Source organism: Leucopleurus acutus (genome assembly GCF_964270905.1).
Source record: "Leucopleurus acutus genome assembly, chromosome: 2".
NCBI lineage: Eukaryota > Metazoa > Chordata > Mammalia > Artiodactyla > Delphinidae > Leucopleurus > Leucopleurus acutus.
Genome location: NC_139143.1, coordinates 175,791,968 through 175,801,247, shown reverse-complemented (window position 1 = coordinate 175,801,247; position 9,280 = coordinate 175,791,968). Strand labels below are relative to the sequence as shown.

Sequence of the window (9,280 nt, the reverse complement as noted above, 5' to 3'; positions counted from 1 at the left end):
CTGGGACCGACCCCGACGGCTAAGGAGACGCTCTAGGAAAGCTTCGTGCAATTTGCCATGGCGCCGCTCTAGCCTCGAGGACGCCGCTCTATGGCAGCGGGGAGGGCGGGGCCGTGGGCGTCTCGGGCTTTATTGTTCTGGCGCGGCGGGAGCGCGCGGAGCGCGCTTAGCGCGTGCATACGCGGCGGCGGTTGGCAGCGCGCGGACTGTGTGAAGTGAAGCGGGGCGACTCCGGACTCACGGACCGACAGACCGAGCGGCCCTTACGGCCGTCCGCAGCCAGGCGGCCCGAGATGTTGTCTGGGAAGAAGGCAGCAGCCGCGGCGGCGGCGGCGGCGGCGGCAGCGGCGGCGGCGGCGGCCGGGTCGGAGGCCGGTGCCGGGGCAGCGGGCGGCTCGGAGAACGGCTCTGAGGTGGCCGCGCCGCCCGCGGGCCTGTCCGGCCCTGCCGAAGCCGGGCCGGGGGCGGCCGGGGAGCGCACTCCCCGCAAGAAGGAGCCCCCGCGGTCCTCGCCCCCCGGGGGCCTGGCTGAGCCGCCGGGGTCCGCCGGGCCTCAAGCTGGGCCTGCCGTCGTGCCTGGGTCTGCGACCCCCATGGAAACGGGAATCGCAGAGACTCCGGAGGGGCGACGGACCAGTCGGCGCAAGCGGGCGAAGGTGAGGCCCGATCCCCGCCCTCGAACCGCAAATCCCAATGCCAAGCTTCCCCGAGGTTGTCCAGCCCGCATTACCCCCACCCCCGCGAGCCCCGGTCTTGGGCCTTGAGCCCCATGCCCCCCGACCTCCCCAGTCACCGACCTCCACCCACCTCTCCACTAGCTGGCTGGGTGAGGTGGGAGAAGGGAAGGTCTTTGCGGTGGTGAATGCGTCTTCATGCCGGGACCGGGCCGTCCTGGGAAAGGGGGATCTCGGGAAGGGGTATTTACTCATTTACATCTCGTACACCTTTTCATTTTCTTGACTGGGAAAAATGGCTCCCTGACGTGGAGTTATGGTTGGCCTTGCTGGAGACATACATCATTTGTTTGACCACAGATGTGTCTGGAAGCTGCTCAGCAATATTTATGTGTTTCGGCCGGGAGCACGTTGAGGCTGTAGGGTGATGCTAAAGAAATTGCCTTAGCCTTGAAGACCGGAAAAAAGGAACTTTTTTTTTTTTTTTTTTTGAGCCCTTTGCTGTGTGCTAGAGAGTTTTGCTCTTTGTCCTTTTATCCTGTCAACGATCTTTTGATGTAGTTTTACAAATGAGGAAGCTGATTAAGAGGGTTAATATCAATTAGTCAAGGTGTAAATATACGGCAAGAAAAGGCTTTGTCACGGGACAGTATATACAGACTCACATCTCTGGGTGCCAGATGCTGTGTTCAAAGCATCACCAACTTTTTATTTTTGCTAAACACCAACTGGCAGGTTTTGCTAGCCCCATTTCAGGAATGAGTAAGCTGAGGCATGCAGTTTAAGCAGCTTGCCCAGGGTCGCAAAACTAAGTAAGTGGTGGAACTGGAATGTAAGCCCTACACTTACAATGTGATAAGGTAGCATCAGCCTCTGAAACAAAGGACCACATGTGACACCAACAGTGAGCAGGGCACTGGGGCAGTAGTAGGGCACAGACTTTAGACATGGCCCTTTTCTGGAGATTTCATGGTACAGTTGAAAAAACTGGAAGTATATGTACATATAATTTTAAGTAACTAAATATTTAAAATTATGTAATTTATGCATATTACAAGTTTTCTATCTCTATATAATTTAAGTGGATATACCAAGTCAGTGTGTATGAGGAGCTTCTTGAGTATTGCCCAGATTGAGAGCCCTCAGATTGAATTGCCCAGTTTTGAGAGATCTCTCTCCAAGAATACCTTACTCCAAGTATAAAGGAGGGAAGTCTTTGTGGGGGGGGCGGTTTAACCAACGCATAGGTTGGCAACTCCCAATTCTCTGAAATGAAATAGAGGATAGAAGCCCAATTGGGTTTTGATTTAACTATTTCAATAGAAAATTTGGCCAGAAACCAGATGATAAGATTTTTTTTTTTTAAGAGAACGAGGTGTCTTATTTATTTATGCATGCATACCTGCATGCTGGGTCTCTTAGTTGCTGCACACGGGCTCCTTAGTTGTGGCTTGCCAGCTGCTTAATTGCAGCACACAGGCTCCTTAGTTGTGGCATGTGAACTCTTAGTTGCAGCATGCATGTGGGATCTAATTCCCTGAGCAGGGATCCAACCCAGGCCCCCTGCATTGGGAGCACGGGGTCTTAACCACTGAGCCACCAGGGAAGTCCCTCAGATATTTTTTTTAAAAACAGGTTTATTGAGATAATTCACATACCATAAAATTTACCATTTTTGAATATGTAATTCAGTGATTATTAGCATATTCACAAAGTTGTACAACCAGCACAATATCCTACAGTCAATTGTAGGATATTTTCATCACCCCCAAAAGACACCTGTACCATTAGCAGGCACTCTCCATTCATCCTTGGCTCCAGCCCCTGGCATTCACTAATCTTTGTGTCATTGTGGATTTGCCTTTTTTGGACATTTTATGTAAATGGAACCATATAGCATGTGGCCTTTTGTGTCTGGCTTTAGCATGTTTTCAAGGTTCATCCATGTTGTAGTACTTCCATTCAGTACTTGATAGCTCACTTGCCAAATAATATCCCAGTGTACGAATATACCACATTTTGTTTATCCATTCATCATTTTACAGACATCTCCACTTTTTGGCTGTTGTGAATAATGCTGCTGTGAACATTTGTGTACAGTTTTTTGTGTGAACATGTTTTTGGTTCTCTTAGGTATGATACCTAGGAGTGGAATTGCTGGGTGGTATGGTATCTCTGTTTAACTTATAGAGGAGCTGCCAAACAGTTTTCCATAGCAGCCACATCATTTTACATTCCCACCAGCAATATTTGAGAGTTCCGATTTCTCCAATCTTATTGACACTTGATAATGTCTTTTTATTATAGCCATCCTAGTGGGTGTGAAGTGCTATCTCATTGTGGTTTTAATATGTAGGCTAAAAATGTTGAATTGAGTATCTTTTCTTGTCCTTATTGGCCATTTATATATATTTTTGGTGAAATGTCTATTCATAGCCTTGGCTCATCTTTAAATTGTGTTGTCTTTTTATTGTTGAGTAGTTAGAGTTCTGTATATACGGTGATTACAAAAGTTTTAAATTTTGATTTCCAGTTTATTTTTTCTTTTGTCCCTTTTGCTTCTAGTGTTCCATCTAAGAAACCATTGCCTAATCCAGTGTCATAAAGATTTACTCCTATGTTTTCTTCTAAGAGTTTTAGCTCTTGCATTTAGGTCTGTGATCATTTTGGAGTCAATTTTTGTACGTGGCATTCTTTTGCATGTGTGTATCCACTTGTCCCAACACAATTTGTTGAAGGCTGTTCTCTCCCCTTTGAATGATTGACACCCTTGTTGATTGACCATAAATGTAAGGGTTTATTTTTCCACTCTCAATTCTATCCCATTGATCTATATTTCTGTTCTTATGCCAGTACCACACTGTCCTGATTACTGTAGCTTGGCAATATGTTTTGAAATCAGGAAGTGTGAGTTCTCCAGCTTTGTTCTTTTTCAAGATTGTTTTGGCTATTCTGTATCTCTTGCATTTCCATATAAATTTTAGGATCAGTTTATCAATTTTTGCAAAAAGGCAGCTGAAATTCTGATTGGGATTGTGTCGAATCTAGATTAATTTGGGGCTTGCTGTAAGATTTCTTTGTAATTCTCCTGTGTTTAATTTTCCTTTGTGATTAGCTCTGAAACTCTCAAAAGAAAAATGGGTTATGTGTTTATTTGGTGAGCAACTAGGAAGTAAAGAACTGGGGAAGCTGACCTACGTATTCATAGCTAGTCTTGGGAACCAGAGGAAACAGACCTCAAGGGATAGAGTATCCATAAAGGAGTAAAATGGAAGCTGAGTCCACTGTAGATAGACCTTGCTTCAAGACCTTGCCTCAAGAGTTTATGCAGGGGATATATCTATATTTTATAGCCTGGGAACTTATTCATTTTGGGGAGGGACACTCTTTTTTTTTTTTTGCCACACCGTGCAGCATATGGTATCTTAGTTCCCCGACCAGGGATTGAACCCATGCCCCCTGCAATGGAAGCAATAAGTCTTAACCACTGGACTGCCAGGGAAGTCCCTGGGGGGAACCCTCTTTTTAAAAAAATTTATATATGCATAAACATGTATATAATTATATAAATAAGTAAATATATATATAATTATGTAATCAAAATTAGGTTCAGGGTATTGGAAGGAGTCCATGCAATTGAAGGTCCCTGAGGCTTAAGTTTCATTAGTTTCAGCATAAATTCACCTCTGAATGTCTATGCTAACATTATGGCAAACTATTTAAGGTTTGAAATTGTTAAATTGGGCTGAGACTTTGGGAACACCACACAGCTTAAGGAATGGCAGTCTTGAGCTGGGCCTTGAAAAAGGACAGAATTTTTAAAAGTGTTCTGGAAAAGGATGGACTTCTGGAGTTAACTCATCCTCCTGTGATTCCTTTTCCTCAGAAAAATAAATCCTACCTTGTAACATTATTAGGTTTAGATATAATGTAAATAAAATGCTTATTGCAGTGTCTGGCATAAGTAAGTAGGTACCCAGTGATTTAAGTACTACTAGGGAAGAAAAGGAAGTGAAAAATGCTTGGAATATAATAGAAAGTGGTTTGAGAAGCAACAGGGAGTCCAGAGTGGACAACTGAATGTTGGGAACAATGGGCAAATGAATTTAATTGGAAATGAGGTTCTTCTAGGAGCAAGATAAGTTGGAGGGACCAGTATGTTGCAGAGTTGTATCTAGGTTGTAGAGAGCCAAATACTAAATATGTGCTGTCCAGGATGGTAGCCACTAGCCACCTATGGCTATTGAGCACTTACCATGTGGCTAGTAGATTGAGGGAACTGAATTTTTAATTTTTATTTAATCCTAAATAGCCACATGGTAAGTGCTCAATAGCCACAGGTGGCTAGTGCTACCTTATTGGACGCACAGATACAGAACATTTCCATTATCTCAGAAAATTCTGTCAGACAGCATTGCACTAGATTATGAAGTATAAGTGCTATGAGAATTTAGAGAAGGGAAAGATATATTTGTAAGTTTGGAAGACTTAGGGAGTAATTTGCAGAGGAGGTGGGCCTTGAGTTTTAGACATTGGATTTACAGAAAAGGTGGGAGTAGCTTTTAGGGAGTTTAGGGATGATTTTGACGAGTGTGTTAGAAAATGATTAGAGGTAAATTTGACTAATTAGAGCTAGAGAGTTTATATGCTGTTTTGACAGTTTGGGCATTCATTTGTTAAACTATCTGAAAATACAGTGTATTTGGACAATTAATCTGGCACTTGTACCCTAGGTGAATTACAAGGAAGCACTGTTAAAAGACTGGAGCTTTAAGGTGGTTGGGAAGTGAATGAATCACTGTAGCAAGGGTGTGGAAGAGATAGGAGGACTAGAGATACAAATTTGAGAGTCACGGGTGTACAGGTAAGAACAAGTATCCTACTGACTCATCTGCCTGTTGGGACACCTTTTTGTACTTGGTTATAAGTAGTTGTAGAACCTCTGAAGTCTCAGAGGATTTTACTTAGGGATAAAAGATTCCCAATCCTTTATGTTCATAGCATCCATTCTTTTTGTCAGGGGAATAATTCTTATTTTTTAGAGTTTGTATGATTCTTTCAGATGATTTTTAAACTTTTTCGTAAGTGGGGAAATCCTTTTTTACAAAATATAATTTTATGCACAATCCCAAAATAAAATACTACTTGCCTGTTTTATATGAAGTTTAAATTTATAACATTTATTTTAGTTGTCAGTCTTTGAGACAATGAGACTATTTTGGTAGAGCCAAATTTGGGAGTGGAGGTTAAGCATAATAAATAGTTGCAGCTTCAATAATTTCTATATTTTGTTTATGAAGTATTGTACTGATTGACAAGTAGTGGTAGTGCAAAAGGTTGTTTCCTTTGTTTTTAGCTTGTCTTGCCATCTCAGGACACTCTCTCAGTTGAACAGAGATGGCAGAAGAAATTTTATTCTTCAGTCTACCCAAAATTGAGTTACCTAAGTAGTACAACTTCATATGTTGGTGATCTCTAAAGGGTTATGGTTTGGTTTAACATATGAGTACTCATGTTAAAAATACATTTTAAAATTAGTAAATGAAATCCTCCAAAAATCCAAGGGTTCTGTGGAACACAGTTCTTTTTCTGTTGTTGTTAAATACTACCTTAGATATTCTTACTCCTATCTCTAGGTATTTTTCTGATCTCCTTTTTTTCTTGAAAGCTAAGAACTCTAGACCAGCCTCTTCCAGGTGTATTCCTTGTTAGTAGTTATTACATCAAAACATTGGATTAAACAATATTTAAGAAGATTGTTTTTGCTGTGAAACTTCTCAGTACTTTTAACATGTATTATGACTCTCCTAGAGGGGGCCTATAAAAAATGCAGTGTTTCTCTAACTTTAATCTTGGATTCATTTTTCCTTCAAAGGGCGCGGTGTCTTAGGCAAAAGCTGAACTAATTCAGTAGAGAGGATCGTATATTATTGTTTGTGTTTGTCTCAGAATTTGCACATTGCCCAGTTCCACAGTAGGCACTTGTTAAGTGATTATTGATTGAATGGGTAGGATTGATGGGCAGGGGATTAAAGGGCTGAATCTTTGGGTCAGGGAGAGATCAAGCACTGTTGAGGGGTAAAAGGTGAAAGGAAGCTGCATACTGTAAACATGTATTACATTTTCTAACCCAGCTCCCTCTGAAACTTTTTTCCCTCCTTGCTGCTTTACCCATTATCCTGAGGTCTGTTCCTAACAGTTTAATCTCAGTCAAGTAGGATAAAGTTTGTTATCTGCATTTTGGGGAGATTTTATTGTAAAGTCTCTGAGATGTTTACCTGATCAGGTTTTTTTGTTTGCAACTAGAGTTTCAGTTTATTAAGGGCAGAGATACTCATTCATAATCATTTTCTCCATTGTGCCATGTTCTCAGTTCAGTATTTGATAGATAAATACAGTTATTCATGTGTTAAATAAAATTCTTAGAGCACAGGTCAAAACTATTCAATTTATCCATAATTGTTTCCATTTTCTAACCCAATCCCTGTTTTCAGTAAAACTCTTACCTCCCCTAGCTACCTACTCCCCCACCACCCAAATCCTGTGGTCATGTCACTTAAAAAAAAAAGAAGAAGACAGATAATAGCAGCCAGCCATCTGGAGCAATTTCAAAGATATTTCGAAAGTTAAAATAGATTACATTCACTGTAATCCACAGGACGATGCATTTCAGAAATCTAATATATTTGGAAGCCATGTTGTCTTTGCCCTGTCTCCACCTCCAATAAATACTTTTTATTTTATTCGTTTTATTTTTTCATTCAGTCCAGAATAGAGAGCTCTTGTTTCTGTAGCTTCCTTGTTAGGGTAGGGGTCAAAATGATGATTTGACAGTGTTCCAAGGTTGATGACTATTTGTAATACCACATTACACATTTTAACAAAGCGGTCCATAATAATCTTCCCTATCCTAAGTTGCTTTACCCCCCAATAAAACATTCATTAAGACTGCTTCCTCTTTCTACTTATTACCTGGTTTTCCCCTTTGTAACGGGTGTGAATTAGTAGTAAGGCTGGTAGTCTCCATATCCACATGACTTACTCCTTAATTTGTTGTAATAAGGATTCTTTGCTCTCATCATTCAACTCTCTTAGGTCACCAGTGTTTTGTTTATGTTTTTGTTTTAAGAAAATGTACCGTTTTATTGTTTCAGTTTGACTATTGCCATTTGTAATTTTTATTCCCTGCCCACCCTCCCCACTCCTCAATTTGGTTTCTAGAATTCTTTTTTTTTTTTTTTCCCCAGTACGCAGGCCTCTCACTGCCGTGGCCTCTCCCGTTGCGGAGCACAGGCTCCGGACGCGCAGGCCCAGCGGCCATGGCCCACGGGCCTAGCCACTCTGCGGCATGCGGGATCCTCCCCGACCGGGGCACGAACCCATGTCCCCTGTATCTGCAGGCGGACTCTCAACCACTGCGCCACCAGGGAAGCCCTCTAGAATTCTTTTGCTATCTACCTATGGAATAGTAGTTAGAAGTACAGATTGGCATTAGACAGACTTATTCTAGCTAACTGTATTTTTGTCTGACTGAGGGCTAGTTTAGTCTTTTGTTGAAACTTCCAGTATGTGAACATGATATATACATATGTATAGATTCACACACAAACACACAATTAATTTTTATTTGTAGAGAGCCTCAGAGTCATTGATTTGAATTTCAGTACTATGATGTAAAAGTTACAGTTTGGGCTAAATCTGAACTGACACAAGATTATTTCATGAGAGATTTTGTTTTTAATGGTTACCTATTATGAGCTAGCTTGTTCCTTGTTATTTGCTTATTTTCCTTAAAAATTGAAGTTAGAAAACAATTCATATTTACTGATGGTTCCAAACTGAGTTTCTGACTTTAGATGTCCATTGTATTTAGCTTTCCCTGGTATAATCTCCATATAGGTAGAGTACAGAGAGATGGATGAAAGTTTGGCCAACCTCTCAGAAGATGAGTATTATTCAGAAGAAGAGAGAAATGCTAAAGCAGAGAAGGAAAAGAAGCTTCCCCCACCACCCCCTCAAGCCCCACCTGAGGAAGAAAATGAAAGTGAGCCTGAGGAACCATCTGGTGAGTTATAGTAACTAACCACAGTTTTGTTTTATCTTAGAAATAAGAATAAATGAATTTATTCCTATTCTGCAATGTTGTTTATGTCTTTGGTTTATACTCTTATATTGGCCATGTGTATTTTTGTGTGTATGCACATATACATGTATACACACATAAATATACATGCATATATACATAGTGGTACTGACATTCTTTTTGTGTGTGTCTGTACATATAGGAGGAAAGTAAAGAATGAGGGTAGAAGGATAATGGCTGTGTAAGGCAGCTGAAAAGTTGGAGAAAGTGCACAGAAAGCCAAACCCGAAGAACCAAACCTTTCAGTGATAACTCTGATTCAGAATTTAGAGTTAGAATGATTCAGAAATTATTCTGGCTAAATTATGCCATTTACTTCATGGTTAGATACTTTCAGGTAAAACCTTCGTGGTGTGGATCAGTTTTTAAAAGGGTCTTTTCCTGGTGAACAAAGATAAAAATACATTCTGAAGTCAAAAAGAAAAGACTTAAGTGCCTGTTATTGTTTAGTTATTGAGCCTCC

At 41.1% G+C, this 9,280-nt stretch overlaps 1 protein-coding gene across 2 annotated transcripts in view; it reads left to right on the top strand.

Annotated features, from left to right (window-relative positions):
• The first annotated feature begins 206 nt into the window (after positions 1-206).
• Positions 207-9,280, top strand: part of KDM1A (lysine demethylase 1A) — a 64,177-nt gene continuing 55,103 nt past the window's right edge. For both annotated transcript variants that reach the window (XM_082862322.1, XM_082862321.1), the window contains exons 1-2: positions 207-656; positions 8,574-8,739. In XM_082862322.1, the coding sequence (XP_082718448.1) occupies positions 294-656; positions 8,574-8,739 (529 nt within the window). In that variant the 5' untranslated portion in view covers positions 207-293. The remainder of the gene's footprint in view (positions 657-8,573; positions 8,740-9,280) is intronic.